The 25,502-nt window shown below is 50.4% G+C and overlaps 2 protein-coding genes across 3 annotated transcripts in view; one reads left to right on the plus strand and one right to left on the minus strand.

Moving 5' to 3' along the window:
- The window catches only part of LOC127585911 (class I histocompatibility antigen, F10 alpha chain-like), a 603,397-nt gene that overhangs the window by 277,139 nt on the left and 300,756 nt on the right, over positions 1 to 25,502 (minus strand). The window lies entirely within an intron of this gene.
- Positions 1 to 25,502, plus strand: part of LOC127585905 (complement C1q tumor necrosis factor-related protein 3-like) — a 130,589-nt gene that overhangs the window by 15,257 nt on the left and 89,830 nt on the right. Inside the window, exon 4 of one of the 2 annotated variants that reach the window (XR_007958611.1) lies at positions 6,578 to 7,154. Coding sequence is in view for 1 of the 2 variants with exons in the window: in XM_052043637.1 (XP_051899597.1) it covers positions 6,578 to 6,969 (392 nt within the window). In the remaining variant the exon portion in view is untranslated. Of the gene's footprint in view, positions 1 to 6,577; positions 8,171 to 25,502 lie in introns of those variants that run through there. The other variant, XM_052043637.1, reaches the window with a different exon arrangement.

Genomic DNA, 25,502 nt, shown 5'->3' on the forward strand with positions numbered 1-25,502 from the left:
ACCTTGATCAGCTGGGTCGGTGGCTGAGGATTAGCAAATGGTTTTCAATTTGGATAAGCGTGAAGTCTTGCATTTTGGGAAGTCAGACCAGGGTAGGACTTTCACAGTGAATGGTCGGGCCCTGGGGAGTGTGGTTGAACAGAGGGACCAGGGAGTATAAGTACATAGTTTGCTAAAAATGGTGCCACAGGTAGACAGGGTGGTGAAGAATCCCCTCCAGTAACTTCTCCACCACTGACGTCAGACTCACCGGCCTGTAGTTCCCTGGCTTGTCTTTCCTGCCCTTCACAGATAACGGGATAACATCAGCCACCTTCCAGCCCTCCAGAACTTCACCTGTGGCTGTGGATGAGGGCCTGAGTTACAAGGAGAGGTTGGGCAGGCTAGGACTTTATTCCTTGGAATGTAGGAGATTCAGGGGTGACATTATAGAGGTGTATAAAATCATGAGGGACACGGAGAGGGTGAACACACATTGTGCTCAGTTCTGGTCGCCTCACTACAGGAAAGATGTGGAAGCCATAGAGAGGGTGCAGAGGAGATTTACAAGGATGCTGCCTGGAATGCAGAGCAGGTTGAGGGAACTCGGCCTTTTCTCCTTGGAGAGACGGAGGATGAGGGGGGATCCTGATAGAGGTGTATAAGATGATGAGAGGTATTGATCGGGTAGATAGTCAGAGGCTTTTCCCCAGGGCTGAAATGGTGGCCACAAGAGGACATAGGTTTAAGGTGCTGGGGAGTAGATATAGAGGAGATGTCAGGGGTAAGTTTTTTACTCAGAGAGTGGTGAGAGCATGGAATGACCTGCCGGAAACAGTGGTGGAGGCGGATATGATAGGGTCTTTCAAGAGACTGTTATATAGGTACATGGAGCTGAGTGAAATAGAGGGCTATGGGTAAGCCTAGTAATTTCTAGGGTAGGGACACGTTCGGCACAGCTTTGTGGGCCGAAGGGCCTGAATTGTGCTGTAATTGTTCTATGTTCTTTTCCCAGGGAAGGGGAACTAAAAACTAGAGGGCGTGGGTTTAAGGCGAGAGGGGAAAGATTTAAAAGGTACCTGAGGGGCAACATTCTCACGCAGAGGGTGGTGCGTGTATGGAACGAGCTGCCAGAGGAAGTGGGAGAGGCAGGTACAACAACATTTAAATGACATTTAGATAAGTAAATGGTGAGGAAAGGTTTAGAAGGTTATGGTCCAAACGCAGACAAATAGAACCAGCTTGGTCGACACCATGGTTGGCATGGATGAGTTGGGCCAAAGGGTCTGCTTCCATGCTGTATGATCCGGTGACTCAAGGACAAAGTAAATTATGACTTTGGATGGTCAGTCTAAATAAAGCCCAGGTCTATTTTGACCCCTCAGTGGGAGGGGTTGTACTCTCTGATTCTGTGACTCTATGTACCGAGATGCAGTGAAAAGCTTTAATTTAGCGTGTCATCCGTACAGATCATTCCGACATTAGTACATCGAGGTCCTACAAAAGGAAAACAACAACAGAATATCGTGGTAGTCACAGAGAGTCAGTGCAGGCAGACAATCAGGTGCAAGGCCATGACGAGATAGATTGGGCAATCAAGAATCAATCTTTAGCATACAAGAGGTTCGTTCAATACTATTATGAGCAGGAGAGAAGGTGTTCTTGAGCCTGCTGGTGTGTGTTTTGAAGCTTTTGTTACTTCTGCCCCATGGAAGGGGGGAGCAGAGAGAATGACCGGGGTTGGAGGGGTCTTTCATTACAATAGCTCCTTTCCCGAGGCAGCGAGGTGTGTAGACAGCGTCAGTGGAGGAGAGGTCAGTTTTCATGATGGACTGGACTGTGTTCACGATTCTCTGCAGTTTCTTGCAGTCCCGGGCAGAGCAGTTGCTGGACCGAGCCGTGATGCATCTGGATAGGATGTTGCCTGGACTGGAGGACATTAGTTCTGGGGAGGGACTGGAGGACATTGGTCCTGGGGAGGGACTGGAGGACATTGGTTCTGGGGAGGGACTGGAGGACATTGGTCCTGGGGAGGGACTGGAGGACATTGGTTCTGGGGAGGGACTGGAGGACATTGGTTCTGGGGAGGGACTGGAGGACATTGGTCCTGGGGAGGGACTGGACAGACTGGGCCTGTTATCCCCAGAGTGACGGAGGCTGAGGGCTGACCCGCTGGAGGTGTATAAAATTATAAGAGGCACAGATGGGGTGCACGGTCTGAACCTTTCCCCAGGGTTTGGGGTATCAAACACAAGAGGGGGGGAGGTTTGAGGTGAGGGGAAGGAGGTTGAAAGGGGATCTGAGGGGGAAGGTTTTACCCAGAGAGTGGGTGGTACCTGGGACTCACTGTTGCACTCACAGAGCACTACAGCACCAAAACAGGCCCTTCAGCCCATCTAATCCATGCTGACCTGATCTTCTGCCTCGTCCCATCTACCTGCCCCCGGACCATATCCCCCCAAACCCCTCACGCCCATGTACCTATCCAAGCCTCTCCGAAATGTTACAGTTGAAGGCACATCCGCCACTTCCGCTGGCAGCTCGTCCCGCACGCGCACCACCCTCTGGGTGAAGGAGTTCCCCTCAGCTGCTGGAAACGGGTACGGTCACTACGTTTCAGAGAGGTTCAGATGCACAGTCAGATAGAGAAGGCATCGAAGGATGTGGTCCTAATGTGGGCAAATGTGATGGGTGTAGGTGGGCAGAAAGGCTAGCATGGCCACGGAGGGTCAGAGAGGACACAGACGGTCTGAGGGAGGCTGGTGAATGGGATGGGCCTGGTGAGTGCAAGAGACTGCTGGAACGTGTAATACGCAGCTGGATCGTGTAATACAGAGCTGAAACGTGTAACACAGTGGCTGGAATGTGTAATGTTAAGAAAGAAGCAGTGTTGTTGCTACTAAAAAGCATTCAGACAGATAAGTCCCCTGGGTCAGATGGGATGCACCCCAGGTTACTGTGGGAAGCAAGGGAAGAGATTGCTGGGGTTATGGGAGGTGAAGGAGAGAGTGGGATAGATTGAAGGTGGAGTCGGTTTATGTAGGTCAGCACAACATTGTGGGCTGAAGGACCAGTTCTGTGCTGTACTGTTCTATGTGTAATATGGAGCTGGACATGTAATATGGACCTGTAACACAGTAACTGGAATGTGTAATATGGAGCTAGTACGTATACTACAGAGCTGGAATGTGTAATACGGAGCTGGACTGTGTAATACGGAGCCGGATGTGTAATATGGAGCCGGACCGTGTAATACGGAGCCGGACGTGTAATACCGAGCTGGGGTGACTAACTCTCTGGGACTGTTGAGCCATGTGATGTACCAGGTCAGTAGCTGCTGTTGAGATCTGTTGGAACAGTCCAGGAGCCCAAGGACAGAGTGGTCGGAATGAATGAGGCAGAGAGTTAGTGACAGATCCCCGCAGCCTGCTCTGCTCCGTGGAAAACAGACCCAGTCTTCAGTCACTGCCCGTCACTGAACCCTTCCATCGCAGGCAACATCCTGAGGGACCCCGCTCCAATTATCAACCTTTAAGCCTGCCAGGATATCTGAATCCTCCTTCTTAATGGGAACAAGTCCTGGAATCTCACCGCCCACCCTCCCTGAATTCCCCAACCACACCGTCCTTCTCCACGGTGACTGCACAGAACCCAGAACAGCACAGGAACAGGCCCTTCGGCCCACCATGTCTGCACTGCCCACGATGCCTGTTTAACCTAATCCCGTGTCCCAGCACATGATTCATATCCCTCCATTCCCTGCCTCTTCCTGTGATGATGGAGATGTCTGCTCAATGTTGCCATGGTGTCTGCTTCCACATATGCTTTCAGCTGCAGATGTGGACAGAGAAATGGCAGATGGAGTTCAACACAGCCAAGTGTGAGGTTCTGCACTTTGGGAGATCAAATGTAAAGGGAGAGTAAAGTGTTAATGGCAGGACCCTTCACAGTGTTGATGTACAGAGGGATCTTGGGGCCCAAGTCCATAGCTCCCTGAAAGTGGCTGCACAAGGTTGATCGGGTGGTAAAGAAGGTGCTTGCCTTTATTGGTCGAGGTAATGTGTTCAAGAGTCAGGAAGTTATGTTGCAGTTTTATAAAACTCCAGTAAGGCTGCATCTGGAATATTGCATTCGGTTCTGGTTGCCTCGTTATAGGAAGAATGTGGAGGCTTTTAGAACATTTAGAGAATCGTGGTCTGATCAGGAACAGCCAGCATGGCTTTGTGAAGGGCAGATCATGTCTCACAAGCCTGATAGGATTCTTTGAGGAGGTGATGAGGAAGATTGATGAGGGGAGTGCAGTAGATGTGATCTACATGGATTTTAGTAAGGCGTTTGACAAGGTTCCGCATGGTAGACTTCCTCAGAAGGTCAGAGGCCAAGGGATCCAGGGAGGCTTGGCCGTGCGGATTCAGAATTGGCTTGCCTGTAGAAAGCAGAGGGTTGTGGTGGAGGGAGTGCATTCAGATTGGAGGGCTGTGACTAGTGGTGTCTCACAGGAATCAGTTCTGGGACCTCTACTTTTTGTGATTTTTATTAATGACTTGGATGAGGGGGTGGAAGGCTGGGTTAGCAAGTTTGTAGACGACACAAAGTTCAGTGGTGTTGTGGATAGTGTGGAGGACTGTTGAAGCTTGCAGAGAGAATGCAGAGCTGGGCTGAGAAGTGGCAGATGGAAATCAATCCGGAGAAGTGTGAGGTGGTACACTTTGGAAGGACAAACTCCAAGGCAGAGTACAGGGTAAATGGCAGGATTCTGAGCAGTGTAGAGGAGCAGAGGGATCTGGGGGTTCATATCCACAGCTCACTGAAAGTTGCCTCACAGGTGGCTAGGGTAGTTAAGAAAACTTATGGGATGTTAGCTTTCATAAGTCGTGGGATCGAGTTTAAGAGCTGTGAAGTGATGATGCAGCTCTACAAAACTCTGGTTAGGCCACACTTGGAGTACTGTGTCCAGTTCTGGTCGCTTCATTATAGGAAGGATGTGGAGGTGTTGGAAAGGGTGCAGAGGAGATTTACCAGGATGCTGCCTGGATTAGAGAGTATCGGTTATGAGGAGAGACTAAGGGAGCTAGGGCTGTTCTCATTGAAAAGGAGGAGGATGAGGGGAGACATGATAGAGGTATACAAGATATTAAGAGGAATAGACAGAGTGGACAGCCAGCGCCTCCTTCCCAGGGCACCAATGCTCAATACAAGAGGGCATGGCGTTAAAGTAATGGGTGGGAAGTTCAAGGGAGATGTCAGAGGGAGGTTTTTCACCCAGAGAGTGGCTGGAGCATGGAATGCACTGCCTGGGGTGGTGGTGGAGGCAGGTACATTGGTCAAATTCAAGAGATTGTTAGATAAGCAAATGGAGGAATTTAAAATAAGAGGGATATGTGGGAGGAAGGGGTGAGATAGTCTTAGGGAGGTTTTAAAATCGGCACAACATTGTGGGCCAAAGGGCCTGTATTGTGCTGTACTGTTTTATGGCTTGGGAGAGGGTGCAGAAGAGGTTCACCAGGATGCTGCCTGGATTCGAGGGCATGAGCTATGGGGAGAGCTTGGACAAACTTGGGTTGTTTTCACTGGAGCGGCAGAGGCTGAGGGGAGACCTGATAGAAGTTTCTAAGATTATGAGAGGCATAGATAGAGTAGACAGCCGGTATCTTTTTTCCCCAGGGTTGAAATAGCAGAAACCAGAGGGCGTGCATGTTAAGGCGAGAGGGGGTGAGTTCAAAGGAGATGTGCGGGGCAAGTTTTTTTTACACAGAGAGTGGTGGGTGCCTGGAATGTGGTGCCAGGGGTGGGGGTGGAGGCAGATACAATAGAGGAATTTAAGAGGGTCTTTAACAGGTACATGAATGTGCAGAGAATGGAGGGATAAAGACATTGTGCAGGCAGAAGGGATCTGTTTAGTGAGGTGTTTAATTACTACTTTAATTAGTTTGACACAACATTAAATTTTAAATTTTTAAATTTAAATTTTTTTTTACTTACAGCGCGGTATCAGGCCCTTCCGGCCCAACGAGTCCGCGCCGCCCATGTTAAACCCCATATTAACCTACCCGTATGTCTTTACAATGTGGGAGGAAACCGGAGCACCCGGAGGAAACCCACGCAGACACGGGGCAGACGTACAAACTCCTTACAGACAGTAGCGGGAATCGAACCCCGATCGCTGGAGCTGTAACAGCCTTGTGCTAACCGCTACGCTACCGTGCCGCCCTCTAACGACATGGTGGGCTGAAGGGCCTGTTCCTGTCCTCTGCTGTTCTGTGTTCCGTGTGAGGCACCATCTGTGGAGAATGAAAAAGAATTAATGTTTCGAGTAGAAGAACTTTGTCAGAACTGGGAAAGTGGGATAAAAATGGTGGTTTTAAGTTCCAGAAGTTATGGGAGGGACGAACAGGACAGAAGAGAGATGTGCGGAGGGTGAGGCAGTGTTGCTGTGGGTTACCTGGAGTATTGGGGGCAGGTAGAGGGTAATCACACAACGATGGGTAATGTGCTGCTAATGGCAGGGCTGTCAGACTGCCGGACTCACTGGGCAATTTGGGACCTCCTTCGAGGTTATCTCCGTGACATTTTATCAACAGCCCACTCTGCCTTTCAGGTGCTAAAGTTGTATTCGACGTCGAGCACAGCGGGAACGGTTCTACTTTGAACCCAATGAATCCCATCATCTACGACAAGATCAATGTGAACAAGGGTGAAGGCTACAGTGACAAGACTGGGAAGTTCACCGCCCCGAGGTGTGGCCTGTATTTCTTCAGCTACTCCTCGCTCCCCGGCAGAGGGACGAAGACTGACGTGCAGCTACTGAAGAACAAGACGGAAGTTAGTTTGATCCACAGCGTCCTGCCCAAGGGTAGTTCCCAGCTCTCCATGAGGAACATCATCCTCGAACTCCACAAAGGGGATGAGGTGTGGGTGCAACTGGTCACCGGCACCCTGTGGAGTGAAGGAGGGTCCCTCAGCTTCCAGGGCTTCCTACTGGGGCAGTAGGCCGTCCCAGCAATGCTTTGCTTCTGCAAACCCTTCCTGCTCTACAGATGAAAATGCTTCAGCCTGGCTGCGATGTTGTTGAAGCTGACAGAGGATGAGACTGGTTCACGGATGGAGAGAGACAGGGAGACACAAAGAGATTGTCCTGCCAGAGACGATGGTCAGAACGTTGCCTTTGGTGAAAGGTCTGAAGGCACAAACCTGGTAACGGGACACGGTCGCTCCGTCCCGTCAGCCTGACCTGCTGGTTGTACAGAGCCGGCCTCAGGAAACATGATCCCAGACCTTCACCGTTACGCTCCGTGAGAATTTTGTGTGCTCCAATACCATCAGCTTCCCTTCTCCCAAACACTGGAGAGCACGGAGCGAATGTGCTGATGTCTCCTCGTACGACACGCCCTCCATCCCAGGGATCAGCCTGCTGAGCCTTTGCTGCATTCCTTCTACTCCAGGCACATCCCTTCTGATGCTGGGACACCAGACGTGTCCACAATATCCCACAGGCCGTCCCTGCTCGTTAATCTTCAGCACTGATGTATAAGTCGACCAGGTCACCCTGAGCACCGACTCCTACACCTTCCCACCATTGCTCAGATAATTGGTGTTTGCCACCAGGTGGAGCCGAAGAAATGTAACGTGTGACCGAGAACTGTTCGGTTCTTTCCTGAAGCAAAGCACTGCTGGTGTTGGGAATCCAACACAAGAACCGGAAATGGCAGGAGTACTCAGCGGGTCAGGCAGCATCTGTGAGAGAGAACCAGAGTCAATGTTTCAGCACAGACCCGAAACATGGACGCGTTTCCTTTCCCCACAGACCCTGCCCGACTGATGATTATTCACAGCGTTTTCTGGGTTTATCTCAGTTCTCAGTTTCTATCGTTCTCCCCCACAGAGCCTGACATCGGAAGGTGGGATTGTTAAAATTATCAGTGCAGGGTTGGTGAGTTTGTGACATTTGCCATTCTCTGACCCAGTGCTGGGACCCAGATATCATTTATTATCTCGAATGTGTTCACGATGTTGTGTCCGGAAGCAGCAGCTGAACTGTGCCATTAACGATGTGAACACTGTCTGAGTGATGTCATCAAGGTCAACTTTCGGCATCGCTCTCGGGGTGGGAATCTTACTGAAGAATGTTGTTCCTCTAGTTACTGCAATCTCATTGGCTGAGATGCTGACTGCTGATTTTGTGAATGCAAAATTAAATGTATTCTTTTGGATCAAATACTCTGCCCGGTTTGTCTACATTCAATATTTCCACAATCTGGAGTTAATTTGATCAGCCGCGCAGATATCAGCCTCCGAACTGTGCTTCACTGAAAACCACACCCCGTCCCCCAGTCCAGTTCCTGAGCTGTGAGACTTTGGCCTGGAGCTCCCACTGGTTCGTCAGCTGCCTGAGCTTGTCTCCTGCCCTTAACCCACACCATCTCTGTACCCTGGTCTGGGGCACAATCTCCCTCTGGAAGACCCCCTTCCTGCCGTTAGATGGGTTCAGCTCCCAGGGGAGGGACCTCGGTGATTTCCATCAATATTTTCCACCAGTCTTCACCGTGGGGAGCACTGCAACTATCCCCACGGTAACAGGTTACACGGACAAGCTCAGTTCAGATAACGGGGAGGACGTTGTAAGATTCCCAATCATGAGGGATAAAGTGTTGGAGAAACTGAGAGGGGCAAAGACAAGTCACTGGGTCCCGATGGTCTGCACCCAAGGGTGTAAAGGATGGGGGTGCAGAGAGAGTGCAGCCGTCGGCTCAGGTTTTTCAGAACTTGCCAAATTCTGGGAATGTGCCACAAGGTTGTAAAACAGCCAATGTGACCTCTTGTTCCAAAAGGAAGAGAGAAGGTGGGGAACTCTCGGCCAGTTAGTTTAACATTGATTGTTGGCTAGATGCTGGAGTCAATGATCAAAGAGGAAATAACGAATCATTTCAGAAAGCTGAATATAATGGAAGGTAAATCATATTTGACAAAGTTGCCAGTCTGACATAGCAGCCTGGGATAAATCCCATCCAGTCCTGGGGATTTATCCACCACTAAAGCACAGAGTATCTCCTCGTTACTTGTGGACCTGCACTAGACTTTCACCTTCCCCTTCACTGAATGCTCCAAATACAAAGTCTCTTTCCTTTGTCAGTACCGATGAGAAGTCTTCATTTTGGACATCTACCTGGTGGTTCCTGACTCCGATGCCCCTGTTGTCCTGCATGGGCCCTCATCTTACCCTGGTTATTCTATTACCCTTAACGTACTTACAGAATGCCTTCGGATTTTCCTTAATCCTGTCTGCCACTGATATCTCGTGAGCCCTCTGTGCCTTGCTAGTATCCTGATAAAGCACCTCCCAACACACTTGATGGAAGTTCCCTCTACCTGTCACACGGTTCCTTTTCCCCTTTATCCAACCCTCGATGTCCCTCGACATCCTCGGTTCCCTGTGCTTGGTGTCCTGGCTTTTACCCCGACAGGAAAACGATGATCCTGATCTCCTGTTCTTTCACCGTTGAATGTTCCTCACTGTACAGAAGTAGACCGACCTGGGACGCGAAGCTCCCAGTCTACCTTTGCCAGTTCCTCCCTTACATTAATGAAATTGGCCCTCCCCGAGATTACGACCTTAGTGATTGGTCCCTCCCTATCCTTTCCAGAACAACTTTACAACAGGGAGAGTTCTGGTCACTGTGTCCGAAATGGTCTGCGACTGACAGTCCATTCACCTGACCAGCTTCATTCCCCAAGGTCCAGTAATGCCCCTTCCCTCGTTGGTCTGTCTACACAATGTGTCAATGATTCTCCCGGACACACCTCAGATACCCACAGCCTCTGAGCCGTTAACTCCAGGGTAACCAGTTCATATTTGGGAAATTGAAGTCCCCCCGTACGACAACCCTATTTTAATGACGTCTCTCTGTTTCCTGTCCACATATCTGTTCCTCTGTCTCCTGCTGACTGTTGGGAAGTCTGTCCCCAGCAAAGTGACGACACCTTTTTTGTTGCTAATCTCTACCCGTGTGGACTCGTTTGAGGAGCCTTCCAGGAAATCCTCCCTCAGTCCTGAGGTAACACAATCTTTGATGAACAGTGACGTACCTGCTCCCCTTCTCGGGCACTGAGTACCGGAGTTGGGATGTCACGTTACAGCTGTACATGTCGTTGGCGGGGCTAAACGTGGGGTGCTGTGTGCAGATCTGGTCGACCTGCTGTGGGAAGGATGTCGTACAGTACAGATTTGCAAGGATGTTAGCGGGAATGAATGGTTGAGTTATAAGGAGACACCCGACAGGCTGGGACTGTTTTCCTTGGAGCGAAGGAGGCTCAGGGGACTTTATGGATGTTTCATGAGGTGTCTTGATAAGGTGGACAGTCTTTTGCCCAGGGTCGGGGAGTGTAAAACTAGAGGGCACAGGTATAAGGTGAGAGGGGAAAGATTTCAAGGTGACCTGAGGGGCAACTTTTTCACACAGAGGGCGGTGGGTGTGTGGAATGAGCTGTCAGAGGAGGTGGTTGAGGAGGGTACAGTTATAACATTTAAAAGACATTTGGACAGGTACACGGATAGGAGACGTTTAGAGGGATGTGGACCAAACACTGGCAAATGGGACTGGCTCAGGTCGGCACCGACAAGATGGGCCGAAGGGCCTGTTTCCCTGCAGTGTGACTCTGTAACTGAGCTCTCCAGTCCTGCTCCTAATTTGTATCTTTGGACATAAACTGCGTTTCTGCACCACCCCCCACCCCCCTCCCCCTGCACCATCCGTGCATTCCCGTCCTCACCATTCCCACTGCGTCCAACAACCCCCCTCCTGTGTCCACACCGCACACCAGGCCCCCTCGACAGGGCCCACCGCCTCTCTCACCACACCCTCGCCATCCCCCATACCCCTCCCTATCCCCCTCCCCACCTGCATCCCCATCCCCACACCACTCCCCATCCCTCCTCTTCATCTCTATCCAGTATGGGTGAGTCCCCTGTTAACATCAGTTGTACCAAAGGAAAACTCCGGATTCCATGCAAACTTTGGTCGTGCTGCACATGGAGTATCGTCTGCAGTTCTGGTCGCCCCGTTACAGGAAGGGTGTGGAGGCTCTGGAGAGGGTGCAGTGGAGGTTCACCAGGATGCTGCCTGGATTAGAGGGCGTGTGCTATAAGGAGAGGTTGGACAAACTTGGGTGGTTTTCTCTGGAGCATCGGAGGCTGAGGGGAGACCTGAATTGTGGGTCTGTGGGAACGGCGTTCTCTGTCAATAACTGGGAGGAAGTTGGTCATCAGGTGCGATGTGCTGTCAGGGCTGCTGTACCTGGCGCAGGTGTGGCCTGTTCCTCGCTCCTCTGCCTCAGCAATCACCGGGGACATCTTCCAGTTTATCTGGGGGTTCAAGATGGAGCGTGTCAGATGAGTCATGATGCACAGATCCCCTGAGAATGGGGGCAAAAGTGTACCCAACGTTGCCCTCATCCTGATGCCCACCTTCGTGTGTGGCTGCGTCAGTCGGTGTGTGGACCCCAAGTACGTGGGCACCAAGTGTCTCTACGTGCTGAGGTTCTACCTGTCCCTGGTGTCGCGGAGGATGGGCCCGGCCCCTCTACCCCCCAACGCCCCAGTCAGCTGGACGTTGCCGCACTACCTGGGCTTTGTGGAAGAGTTCTTTCGAATGAACGCCTCTGACCACAGGTCCATCAGGCAGTGGTCAGCGCGGAACGTCCTGCAGACACTGCGGGACAGAGACACTGTGGATCCTGTGGGTTTGTTCCCGGTGCAAACGGCCCAAACCATCTGGCAGAACGTCTCATCTCCAGATCTGACCAACAAGCACCAAGACCTCACTTGGCTGGTGGTGAGCGGTGCCCCCCCAGTCAGAGCTTTCCTCTACACATGACACATCACCCCCAGTGCACACTGCCCTTGGGACGGCTGCGGGGCGGAGGAGACAGTCACCCACCTCTTTGCAGACTGTGGGTTTGCAGAGGGTGTGGAGACCGATGCACGGGTCTGTGTCCCAGTTCATCCCCAGCAGCTGCGTGACAGAGGTCTCTCTGATCTCCGGGCTGTTCCCGGGAACCCACCAAGACAGACATCAAGTGCTGCTGGAAGGTCATCAGCTCGGTGAAGGACGCCCTTTGGTCTGCCTGAAACTGTTGGTCTCCCAGCTCAGCGAGATGTCCGTAAGGGAACGCTGCCGTCGGGCACAGTCCTGGCTGTAGGAGGACATGTTGAGGGATGAACTGCAGCCCGGTGCAGCCAATGCAAAGGCTCTGTGGGGAAGGACCGCAGTCTGGGCTCCTTCCCCTACAGCATATGGAGGGGCAGAGGTGGGTGGGGAAGCCCTTGAACAATGAAAGGGGATCACCCCAGGGGGCAACGTGAGGGGCAATGGTGCTGTGTTTGTTTGTGTGTTTTTTAAGTTTACACCACTGAAAGTAAAACTTTTTTGCCCTGCTTCTTCCTTTGTATATATTTTTATTATGAATAAAGTCTATTTTTGAAATTAAAAAGACTTGTTTGCTGATAAATGAAGAATAAATCATGAAATAGTTTAAAAGTGAGTTTCAAAGTGCTGCATCTCATGCACAACTCGTGATTCACTTTGATTTGTAGGAGAGAGAGGGAGAGAGAAAGAGAGAGAGAGGGAGGGAGAGAGGGAGAGAGAGGGAGAGAGAGGGAGGGAGAGAGGGAGAGAGAGGGGTGGAAGGAGAGAGAGAGAGATGGGAGAGAATGCACGAGGTGAGTCAGTGAATGAAAATGATAAAAAAGTGAATGAAAAGCTGTTGTATGTTTAAGTCTGTGTTTGGAGAAGGTTGAATTAATCCGACGCTCCAGAGGGAATCAATGTGACCGAGTGAAAGATTCCACTATTTTATGTGAAACAAACTGGCGAGACTCTCACCTTGCAAGTGGTGGTGTCTCTTTAAGAAGCTGTGTGAGTGTGTGAGTGTGTGAGTGTGTGTGTGTGAGTGTGTGAGTGTGTGAGTGTGTGAGTGTGTGAGTGTGTGGGGACCCATCTACCCACCTTTTCTTTCCTTTATTCCTGGAGTTATGTGTTAAAAGTTTTTCACTGTGGAAGTTAATTGATTATTCCACATTTTGAAAGTGCCGGCATGGAATTTGCTTCCTGTTACCTGGCCTTTAATGTTGTGTTCTATTTCGTTCCTTTGGCACTGAGTTGCGAGAGAAAATGCCGGATGTGGCAGGTGGAATCCAGGGGACGGGGTACGAAGTGTTGGTGTCTCCATCCCAGCTATGGGATTCCCAAGTTTCCGAGAGAAGTTGGCGCTTGGGGAAATTGGTGACTCCTGAATTGAAATTGGTGTTTTGGGAGACAGATTGGAACATCTGGGGAGGAATCTTAAATGTTGCTTTTCCGAATGTGGAGAGGGTGCGGAAGGGGTTGACCAGGATGCTGCCTGGATCAGAGGGGATGAGCTGGAAGGAGAGTCAAAGAGTCACAGAGTCACACGGCATGGAAACAGGCCCTTCGGCCCAACTGGTCCATACTGATGGTGTTGCCCAGAGAGCTGGTCCCATCTGCCCACGTTTAGCCCAGAGCTCTCTAAACCTCTCCTATCCATGGACTTATCTCGATGGCTTTTAAACGTTAGTAATGTGCCCGCCTCAACCACTATTTCTGGCAGCTCATTCCAAATACTCACCACCCTTTGTGTGAAGAGGCTGCCCCTGATGTCCCTTTTACAAATCTCCCCTCTGATCTTAAATCTCTGCCCTCTTGTTTTTAGCTCCCCCTCCCTGGGAAAAAGACAATGTTCTCTCCCGCTGTCTATGCCTCTCATGAACTTACATCATGGTTGGACAAACTTGGGTTGTTTTCTTTGGAGCGTTGGAGGCTGACGGGAGACCTGACAGAGGTTTATAAAATGGTGAGAGGCAGAGATAGGGTAGACAGTGGAGAGGCAGAGTCTCTTTGCTGGGGTGGAAATGTTGAATATGAGAGGACATCGGTTTAAGGTGAGAGAGGGCAAGTTTAAAGGGGATGTTCCTTTGCACAGAGAGAGGTGGGTGCCTGGAAGAAGCTGCCAGGGGCGTTGGTGGAGTCAGATACAACAGAGGCGTTTAAGAGGCTTTTAGATCAGCTAAGGAATCTGCAGGGAATCTGCAGTTCTGGGTTCTGAAAAGAAAGTCTTTCCAGAAAATGAAAAGATGTCACTCAAGGCTTTTGACTCACTGATTTGGAGCTTTGGAGTTCCTTTGGAAGATGTGATGTTATCACAGTGTGTCTGATAAAATGCAACTGAGAGTTCATAGAAACATAGAAAAACTACAGCACAATTCAGGCCCTTCGGCCCACAAAGCTGTGCCAAACATGTCCCTACCCTAGAAATTACTAGGCTTACCCATAGCCCTATATTTTACTCAGCTCCATGTACCTATCTAACAGTCTCTTGAAAGACCCTATCGTATCCACCTCCACCACCGTTTCCGGCAGCCCATTCCCCGCACTCACCACTCTCTGATAAAAAACTTACCCTTGATGTCTCCTGTATATCTACTCCCCAGCATTTTAAACCTATGTGCTCTTGTGACCACCATTTCAGCCCTGGGGAAAAGCGTCTGACTATCCACCCGATCAATACCTCTCATCATCTTATACACCTCTATCAGGTCCCCCCTCATCCTCCGTCTCTCCAAGGAGAAAAGGCCGAGTCCTTTAAGCTGCTTTCATGAGGCATGCTCCGCATTCCAGGCAGCATCCTTGTAAATCTCCTCTGCACCCTCTCTATGTCTTCCACATCCTTCCTGTAGTGAGGCGACCAGAACTGAGCACAATACTCCAAGTGGGGTCTGACCGGGGACCTATATAGCTGCAACAATACCTCATGGCTCCTAAATTCAATTCCCCGATTGATGAAGGACAATACACCATATGCCTTCTTAACCACAGAGTCAACCTGTGCAGCCGCTTTGAGCGTCCTATGGACTCGGACTCCAAGATCCCTCTGATCCTCCACACTGCCAAGAGTCCTACATTAATACTATATTCCGCCAACATATTTGACCTACCAAAATGAACCACTTCATACTGATCTGGGTTGAACTGCATCTGCCACTTCTCAGCCCAACTCTGCATCCTATCTATGTCCCTCTGTAACCTCTGACAGTCCTCCAAACTATCCACAACACCCCCAACCTCTGTGTCATCCGCAAACTTACTAACCCACCCCTCCACTTCCTCATTCAGGTCGTCTATAAAAATCACAAACAGTAAGGGTCCCAGTACAGACCCCTGAGGTACACCACTGGTCACCGACCTCCACTCAGAATACAACCCTTCAACAACCACTCTTTGCCTTCTGTGGGCCAGCCAGTTCTGGATCCACACTGCAATGTCCCCTTGGATCCCATGTCTCCTCACCTTCTCCATAAGCCTCGCATGGGGTACCTTATCAAACGCCTTGCTGAAATCCATATACACTACATCTACTGCTCTCCCTTCATCGATGTGCTTAGTCACATCCTCAAAAATTTCAATCAGGTTCGTAAGGCAGGACCTGCCCTTGACAAAGCCATGCTGACTATTCCTAATCATATTATACCTCTCCAAATGTTCATAAATCCTGCCTCTCAGGATCTTCTCCATCAGCTTACCAACCACTGAGGTAAGACTCACCGGTCTACAATTTCCTGGACTATCCCTACTCCCCTTCTTGAATAAGGGAACAACATCCGCAACCTTCCAATCTTCCAGAACCTCTCTCATCTCCATGGACAACACAAAGATCATCGTCAGAGGCTCCGCAATCTCCTCCCTCGCCTCCCACAGCAACCTGGGGTACATCCCATCCGGTCCTGGCGACTTATCTAATTTGATGCTTTCCAAAAGTTTCAGCACCACCTCTTTTCTAATATCTACATGCTCAAGCTTTTCAGGCCGCTGCAAGTCCCCACTACAATCTCCCAGATCTTTTTCCGTGGTGAATACTGACGTAAAGTGTTCATTAAGTACCTCCGCTATTTCTTACGGATCTGTACACACTTTCCCACTGCTGCACTTGATAGACCCTATCCTTTCACATTTCATCCTCTTACTCTTCACATACTTGTAGAACGCCTTGGGGTTTTCCTTAGTCCTGCCCACCAAGGCCTTCTCATGCCCCCTTCTGGCTCTCCTGATCTCTTTCTTAAGTTCCTTCCTTTTAGCCTTGTACTCCTCCAGATCTCTAACATTACCGAGCTCTCTGTACCTTTTGTGTCCTTTTCTTTTCCTTTTGACTAGATTTATTATACCCTTTGTACACCACAGTTCCTGTATTCTGTCATGACTCCACTGTCTCATTGGAACATGTCTGAGCAGAGCTCCACACAAATATCCCCTGAATATTTGCCACATTTCTTCTGTACTTTTCCCAGAGAACGTCTGTTGCCAATTTAATCTTCCAATTTCCTGCCTGAGAGCCTCATAATTCCCTTTACTCCAAGTAAACTCCTTTCTAGTCTGTCTGTTCCTATCCCTCTCTAGTGCTAACGTAAAGGAGATAGAATTATGATCACTATCACCAAAATGTTCACCCACTGAGAGATCTGACACCTGACCAGGTTCATTTCCCACTATCAAATCAAGCACGGCCTCTCCTCTTGTAGGTCTATCTACATACTGTGTCAAGAATCCTTCCTGAACACACCTAACAAACTCCACCCCATCTAAACCCCTCACTGTCTGGAGATGCCAATTGATGTTTGGGAAATTAAAATCACAACAACTCTGTTATTCTCACACCTTTCTAGGATCTGCTTCCCTATCTGCTCCTCAATTACCCTGTCACTACTGGGCCGCCTTTAAAAAACACCCAGCACCGTTATCGACCCCTTCCTGTTCCTAACCTCCACCCACAGAGACTCTGTAGACAATCCCTCCACAACGTCCACCTTTTCCGCAGCCGTGACACTATTTCTGATCAACATTGCCACTCCCCCACCTCTCTTGCCTCCCTCCCTGTCCTTCCTGAAACATCTAAAACCCAGCACTTGAATCAACCATTCCAGCCCCGGAGCCATCCAACTCTCCGTAATGGCCACCACATCATAGCTCCAAGTATCGATCCAAGCTCTAAGCTCATCCGCCTTGTTCACAACACTCCTTGTGTTAAAACAGACACATCTCAAGCCTGCCTGAACACGTCCCTTCTCTATCACCTGCCTATGGTATTTACTTCTAGCTTCCTCTATTTGAGAGCCAAACACCTCCTCCCCAGTCTCTCCAGTACGGATCCCACCCCCCAACAATTCTAGTTTAAACTCTCCCCAGTAGCCTTAGCAAAGGTCCCCGCCAGTATGTTGGTTCCCCTGGGATTCAAGTGCAACCCGTCCTCTTTGAACAGGTCATACCTGCCCCAAAAGAAGGCCCAATGATCCAGAAAACTGAATCCCTGCTCCTTACTCCAATCCCTCAACCACGCATTTAACCCCCTCCTCATTCTGTTCCTATACCCACTGTCGCTTAGCACAGTCAGTGATCCGGAAATTACTACCTTTGAGGTCCTGCTTCTCACCTTCCTTCCTAATTCTCTATAGTCTCTTTTCAGGACCTCATTCCTTTCCCTACCTATGTCGTTGGTACCAATATGTTCAGTTGAAATCCCGGCGGGGCCAGGCGGGAGTTTAACATTGTACATGTCAGCCCCCATCCCCTCGCCTCCTGAACTGAGCACACACGGCCTAGCTGCTGTTGGGTGGTCCAGTTGAAATGGTTCTGTCAGTCAACCCCCTCTCTCAGCACACTGCTCCTGCAGGGTCGGGGTAGAACTGCAAAAAGTATTCAGGTTCTTCCCTTCCTCACGGACCATCTCAGTCACACTAGAGAAACAGCAGGGCACTGAGCAGAGTTCGAGACCAGGGGTGAGTGCGGGAAGATCCCACAGTAAATCCGGATGTGGAAAAGTGTGTGGTTGGATCCAGGAGACGTTCCGACAGCTTTCCCGAGGCAGGGTGGGCGGGAGTCACTGGGAGAGGCTGTATCCGGGAGCACTGCCTGGAACTGACTGTGGACAGGCGGATGAGTCGGTGGCCCTGATATGAGCTTGGAACTGAGAGTGGACTAAAGAGCGGGTATTGATGTGGACAGTGGTTATGTTTTGGGGTACACAGCTGTTTTGGGCTGGAAGGCGACTCATGACCAGGGCAGCAGGTGAAGAACGGGGAGAAGAGGCATCAGGTAGTCCAGGCGACAGACGCGCAGGGCAGTGGTGACGGGAAAGGTGACAGCAGCTGTCTGGAGAGGCAACAAGGCGGAGCAGGAGGATGCGGGAGGTTGGGGACTAACTCCACACATCAGGCTGTGGAGGAGGCAGCTGTAGACCCAGTGGGGATTCTGGGAGAGGCAGAAGGCGGAGGGACCTGAGGCTGATATCGTCAGGGTATAAAGGGAGGGGGACGAGGAGCAGATTAGGGTCTGGAGGGAAGGGGAAACAAACGGGAGGAAGGAGGGTGGAAAGGCAGCGCAGGGGCTGTGATGGTGCCCCAGTGTTTCACCAGCAGCGTCTGACGAGACACCGGGAATGACCCACACTGGCTGAGATAAAACGCTGTCTCCACTGGAACAGGTGGGGCTGGGGATGGGCCAAGACGTGGCCAAATACTGCCAGAAATGTCTGTCCCGTCTGAAAAATAATGAGGGCGAGGGGTTTACAGTGCGGATGGGTCATCAACTATGGTCACTGGGACCTTGGGAGAAGGTTCCGATCGACTTCACCGGCCCCCTCGGTCATAGAGTCTGACAGCACGGAAACAGGCCCTTCTGCCCAACCGGTCCATGCCGACCAAGGTCCCTATCTAAGCCCGTCCCATTTGTCCGTGTGTGGCTCCATGGACCTGTCCAAGTACCGTTTAAATGCTGTTAATGTACCTGCCTCACCCACTTGCTCTGGCAGCTCGTCCCATACACTGACCACCCTCTGGGTGAAAAAGTTGCCCCTCAGGTTCCGACTAAATCTTCCCCCTCCCACCTTAAACCTGTGCCCTCTAGTTCTTGATTCCCCGACCCTGGGTGCACATTCACCCTATCTATACCCCTCATTATTTTATACACCTCTATAACATCACCCCTCAGTCTCCTGTGCTCCAAGGAATAAAGTCCCAACCTGCTCAACCTCTCTCCATCACTCGAGGTCCCAGCAACATCCTGGGAAATCTCCTCTGCGCTCTTTCCAGCTGAGGAGGCATTTAGACAAACACGTGCAGGGAATGGAGGGATGTGAATCATGTGCAGGCAGATGGGGTCAGTTTCATTTGGCATCATGGTCAGCACAGACATTGTGGGCCGAAGTGCCTGTGGGGTGTGTACTGTTCTCTGTACTTCCAGTGCCACTTGTGAGTGAGCTCAGGAGTAGGATGATAGGCACCCACCACTCTCTGTGGAACAAACTTGCCCCACACATCTTTTTTGAACTTACCCCCTCTCACCTTAAGTGCACGCCCCCTGGTATTAGACATTTCAACCCTGGGGAAATGATACTGCCTCTCTACTCTATCTATGCCTCTCATAATCGTATAAACCTCTGTCAGGTCTCCCCTCAGCCTCTGCCGCTCCAGAGAAAACAACCCAAGTTTGTCCCACCTCTGTTCACAGCTCATGCCCTCTAATCCAGGCAGCATCCTGGTGAACCTCTTCTGCACCCTCTCCAAAACCTCCACATCCTTCCTGTAATGAGGTGACCAGAACTGAATGCAATACTCCAGATGCAGCTGAACTAAAGTTGTATAAAGCTGCAGCATAACTTCCTGACTCTTGATCTCAGTGCCTCGACTAATGAAGGCAAACATGCCATACGCCTTCAGTTTGGAACACGTTATGACTCAGGATAAGACTGGATCTTGCAGGCAAGTCCTAAATTGGGGGAGGGCAAGTTACAACATTTCCAGACAGGAGTGGGGCAGCATGGTAGTGTAGCAGTAGCACGACGTTATTACAGCGCCAGCGATTGGGGTTCAAATCCGTCGCTGTCTGTAAGCATTTTGTACGTTCTCCTGTATCTGTGTGGGTTTCCTCTGGGTGCTCCGGTTTCCTCCCACATTCTGAAGTCGTATTGGTAGGTTAACTTGGGGTTAAAATGGGCGCGCGGACTCGTTGCGCCAAAAGGGCCTGTTAACACTCTGTAAATAAAGTTTAAAAAAAATTAATTGGGAGCAGCTGTTACCGGGCACGTCCGCATCAGACACGTGGAGGGTGTTTAAAGGCCAGCTGATCAGAGGTCAGGGCCGGCATGTTCCAGTGAGGAGGAAGGGCACGGACGACAGGGCGCGGGAACCTTGGGTGATGGGGGAGGTGGTGAACTTGGTCAGATAGTAAAAGGAAGCGTCCGTCAGGTTTAGGAAGGTTCAATCGGACAGGAACCCTGAAGAAGTTAAAGACCGCAGGATAGAGCTCAAGCAGCGGACTGCGAAGGGCAGCGGTGCTGCAAAATGTCCTTGGCAAGTGGGATTAAAGGGGTTTCCAAGGCATTTTATACTCACATTAAAGACAACAGGGTAACTAGGGAGAGGGTAGGAGCACTCCAGGATAAAGGAGGGAATTTATGCCTCGAACAGAGGCTGTGGGCGAGGTACTAAATGAGTACTTTGCATTGGTATTCACCAAGGAGAAGGAAGTGGAGGACAGTGTGGGGTGTGCGAACGTGCTGGGGCATTTTGAGATCAGGAAGGAATTATTGCTGGGTCTCAAAGAGGCACCAGCGTGGATAAATCCCCAGGGCCTGATGGGACATACCACAGGTTATTGGAAGAGGCAAGAGAGGAGATTGCTGGGGCCTTGACCAAGATCTCTGTGCCGTCTCTAGCCACAGGTGAGGTCCCGGAGAACTGGAGTGTAGCCAGTGTTGTTCCATGGACAGGAGGTACATGGACAGGAAAGGTTCAGAAGGTTATGGGCCAAATGTGGCAAATGGGACCAGCTTGAATGGGCACATTGGCCAGCATGGACCAGTTGGGCTGAAGGGCCTGTTTCCGGGCTGCATGAATTTATGATCCTAGGACTGGAAGAGTCTCAGTGTGAGGTGTTACACTTGGGGAGATCAAATGTAAGGGAAAAGTATGCAGTTAATAGCAGGACTGTTAACAGCATTGACGGACAGAGGGATCTTGGGCTCCAAGTCCATAGCTCCTTGAACGATAGGATGGTCAAGAAGGCCTCCGGTACACCTACCTTCATCGGTGGGGGTGTTGGTGATAAAAGCCAGGAAGTCAAGTGGCGTCTGTATAAAACTTTGGTTAGACCATATCTGGAGTATTGTGCACAGTTCTGGGCACCTCATTACGGGAAGGATGTGGAGGCTTTGGAGAGGGTGCAGTTTCACCAGGACGCTGCCTGGATTAGGGGGCATTACCATGAGCTATAAGGAGGGGTTGAACAAACTTGGGTTGTTTTCTCTGGCACGTTGGAGGTTGAGGAGAAGATTATGAGAGGCATAGATAGACGGTCAGAGTCTGTTTCTCAGGGTGGAAATGTCACATACCAGAGGGCATGGGTTTAAGATGAGAGGGGAAATTCAGAGGAGATGTGCGGGTAGGTATTTTACACAGGGAGTGGTGGGTGCCTGGAATGTGCTGCTGGGGGAGGTGGTAGAGGCAGGTACAAAGGCAACGTTTGAGAGGCATTTGGACAGACACATGGACAGAACAGGAATGGAGGGATGCGGACCATGCGCAGGCTGCTGGGATTAGTTTTATTTGGCATCATGGCTGGCACAGACTTCGTGGGCCAGCGGACCTGTTCCTGTGCTGTACTGTTCTATGTTCCAGGAATAAAACTGGAGGGACAGAGATTGAGGGTAAGAGGGAAGAGGTTCAGAGGGGATGTGAGGGGGACCTTCTTCACCCCGAGAGCAGTAAGTACCTGGAACACTCAGCCGGAGTGAGAGCTGGAAGCAGGGTCACTGACGGCACATCAGAAGTGTCTGGATGAGCACTTGAGTCACTTCAGGATTGTCCATGGGCCAAGTGCTGGGAGATGGGAACAATACGGATGTGTGCCCACTGGCCACCATGGACGAGGTGGGCTGAATGGCCTGTTTCCCTGCTGTGTCAGTCTATCAATGTGAAGTAAGATGTTAAATAAAATTACCAAAGATACAGTAAATTCTACAAAGCACAAGATGCAGCGATGGTGATAAGGTCTGAGCTTATCAGCACTGTGAAGGCGATGTTCTGCTGGCTGCAGTCTCGGGTAACAGTTGGGGACAGGAATGAACACATCTTCACACCGAGCTGTCAGTGCTGGGCTGCTCTCTACTCTGGTGAAGTTGTCACATCGGGGGCTGAGCGAGAAACACTTGTGTTTCCAGAAACACATCCTTCAGCTTTCCTTCCAGCTCACAGCCTGTTTGAAGGTCCGGCCCCAGCACTGGGTTCCACACAGGGCCCTGGGTGAGAAACGTTGCTCAGTTTTGGTCCATTTTGATTCTCCACAAACGAGGTGTTCCTGGTGAAGGCATCTGTCCTCAACGGGAATGCTCCTCCCCCTCAGCTACCTGCTGATCTACTGACTCACTCCTGGGAGATGTCCCAGATCCTGACACCTCTTCAGTAAAGTGTTCCTTCCATTCACCCTTTAGATCTTCTGCCAGTGACTTCATGTCCCTCCATTCTCTGCACATCCATGTGCCTGTCGAAGAACCTCTTAAATGCCTCTATCGTATCTGCCTCCACCCCACCCCTGGCAGCACATTCCAGGCACCCACCACTCTCTGTGTAGAAAAACGTGCCCCGCACATCTCCTTTGAACTCACCCTCTCTCACCTTAAATGCATGTCCTCTCGTACAGGACATTTCAATCTTGGGAAAAAGATGCCGGCTCTCTCGTCTCTCTATGCCTCATATAATTTTATAAACTTACATCAAATCTCCCCTCAGCCTCCGCCACTTCAGAGAAGACAGTCCCAAGGCTGAAGGACAGCTTCTATCCGGCTGCTATCAGACCATTGAACGGTTCCCTAGTACGATAAGATGGACTCTTGACCTCACAATCTACCTCGTTATGACCTTGCACCTACCTGCAGTGAACTTTCTCTGTTGCTGTTACACTTTATTCTGCATTCTGTACTGTTTTACCCTGTACTACCTCAATGCACTGCGTAATGAATTGATCTGTATGAACGGTGCGCAAGACAAGCTTTTCACTGGACCTCGGTACAAGTGACAATAATAGACCAATTCCAACCTCTCCTCACAGCACATGCTCTCTCATCCAGGCAGCATCCTGGTAAACCTCCTCTGCACCCTCCCCAAAGCCTCCACATCCTTCCTGTACTGAAGCAACTGGAAATGAATTCAGGACTCCAGATGCGGCCTAACCAGAGCTTTATAAAGCTGCAGCGTAACCTCCTGGCTCTTGAACTCAGTGTCCCAACTAATGAAGGCAAGCATGCCATACACCCTACCAACCTCTGCGGTCATATTTAGGGAACCATGTACCTAGGCCCCAACGTCCCCCTGTTCCTCAACACCGTTAAGGATCCTGCCATTAACTGTGTACTCTTGTGTTGGATCTCCCAAGGTGCAGCACCTCACATCTGCCTGGATTCAACTCCATCGGCAACTGATCTATATCCCACTGTATCCTACTACAGCTCCACACCAGCCTTCCCCACCATCCACAAAGTCACTGATCTTTGTGTCGTCTGCAAACTTACTCACCCACCCGACCACATCTCCACCCAAGTCATGTTTATATTTGACAAACAACAGAGGCCCCAGTATGGATCCCTGCAGAACACCACTGGTCACAGACCTCCATCCAGGACAAGACCCACCCACCACTCCCCTCTGTCTTCTCCAAACAAACCAATTTTGGATCGAATCAGCAAGTCACTGTGGAGTCCACACATCCTAATTTTCTGGATGAGCGTCCCATGTGGGACCTTGTCAGACACCTTCCTAAAATCCACGTGGACAACATCCACAGCTCTACCCTCATCAATCACCCTCGTCACCTCCTCAAAAACGTCCATCAGATTAGTCAGATGTGACCTGCCCCACACAAAGCCATGCTGACCATCCCGAATTAGACCATGCTACTCCAAATGCTCATAAATCCTATCCTTGAGAATCCTCTCCATTAGTTTCCCCACCACTGACGTGAGACTCACCGGTCTATAATTCCAGGATTCTTGAACAAAGGAGCAACGTTAGCCACCCGCCAGTCCTCTGGGACCTCACCTGTGGGAAGCGAAGACACAAAGAGCTCAGTCAAGACACCAGCAATCTCATCCCTCGCCTCTCTCAATAACTTGGGGTAGAGTCCATCAGGCCCTGGGTTCAATAGAGTCACGGAGTACGACAGCACAGAAACAGGCCCTTTGGCCCATCTACTCCATGCTGGCCTGGTTTTCTGCTTAGTCCCATTCACCTGCACCCCGACCATATCCCTCCTAACCCCTCCCATCCAGGTACCTATCCAAATTTCTCTTAAATGTTACAGTTGAACCCGCATCAGTCACTTCCGCTGGCAGCTCGTTCCACACTCGCACCACCCTCTGGGTGAAGAGTTTCCCGCAGATTCCACTGAAATATTTCATCTTTCACCCTAAACCTGTGCCCTCTAGATCTAGTCTCACCCACCCTTGGGGGAAAATGCCTGCATGCATTAACCCCATCTATACCCTCATAATTTTGTGAACCTCCATAAGATCTCCCCTCATTCTTCTGCGCTCCAGGGAATAAAGTCCTGACCTATTCAACCTTTCCCAAAAACTCAGGTCCTCGAATCCTGGCAACATCCATGTAAATTCTCTCTGCACTCTTTCAAGCTTATTGATATCCTTCCCGTAGGTAGGTGACCAGAACTGCACACAATACTCTAAATTTGGCCTCACCAATGTCTTGTACAACTTCAACATAACATCCCAGCTCCTGTACTCATTGCCCTGATTTATGAAGGCCAAAGTTCCAAATGCTCCCTTTACGACCCTGTCTACCTGTGACGCCACTTCCAAGGAACTATGAACCTGTATTCCCAGGTCCCTCTGTTCTACCACACACCTACCTCAGTGCCCCACCATGCACTGTGTAACCTTACCCTGGTTTGTCCTCCCAAAGTGCATCACCTCACACTTGTCTGCGTTAAATTCTAGCTGCCGTTTCTCAGCCCATTTTCCCAGCTGGTCCAGATCACTTTACAAGCTTTGACAGCCTTCCTCGCTGTCCACTACGCCCCCAGTCTTGGTGTCATCCGCAAATTTGCTGATCCAGTTTCCCACATTATCATCTAACTCATTAATATAGATGATAAACAACAACGGACCCAGCACTGATCCCTGCAGCACACCACTGGGCACAGGCCTCCAGTCAGAGGGACAACCATCTACTGCCACTCTCTGGCTTCTCCCGCTGAGCCAACGTTCATTCCAATTGGCTACTTCATCCCGAATACCAAGTGACTTAACCTTCTGGAGCAGCTTCCCATGCAGAACTTTGTCAAAAGCCTTGCTAAAGTCCATGTAGACAACGTCCACCACCTTCCCTTCATCGACCTTCCTGGTAACCTCCTTGAAAAACTCTATTAGATTGGTTCAACACGACCTGCCACGCA

Source organism: Pristis pectinata, chromosome 34 (genome assembly GCF_009764475.1).
Source record: "Pristis pectinata isolate sPriPec2 chromosome 34, sPriPec2.1.pri, whole genome shotgun sequence".
NCBI classification, from domain to species: Eukaryota; Metazoa; Chordata; class Chondrichthyes; order Rhinopristiformes; family Pristidae; genus Pristis; species Pristis pectinata.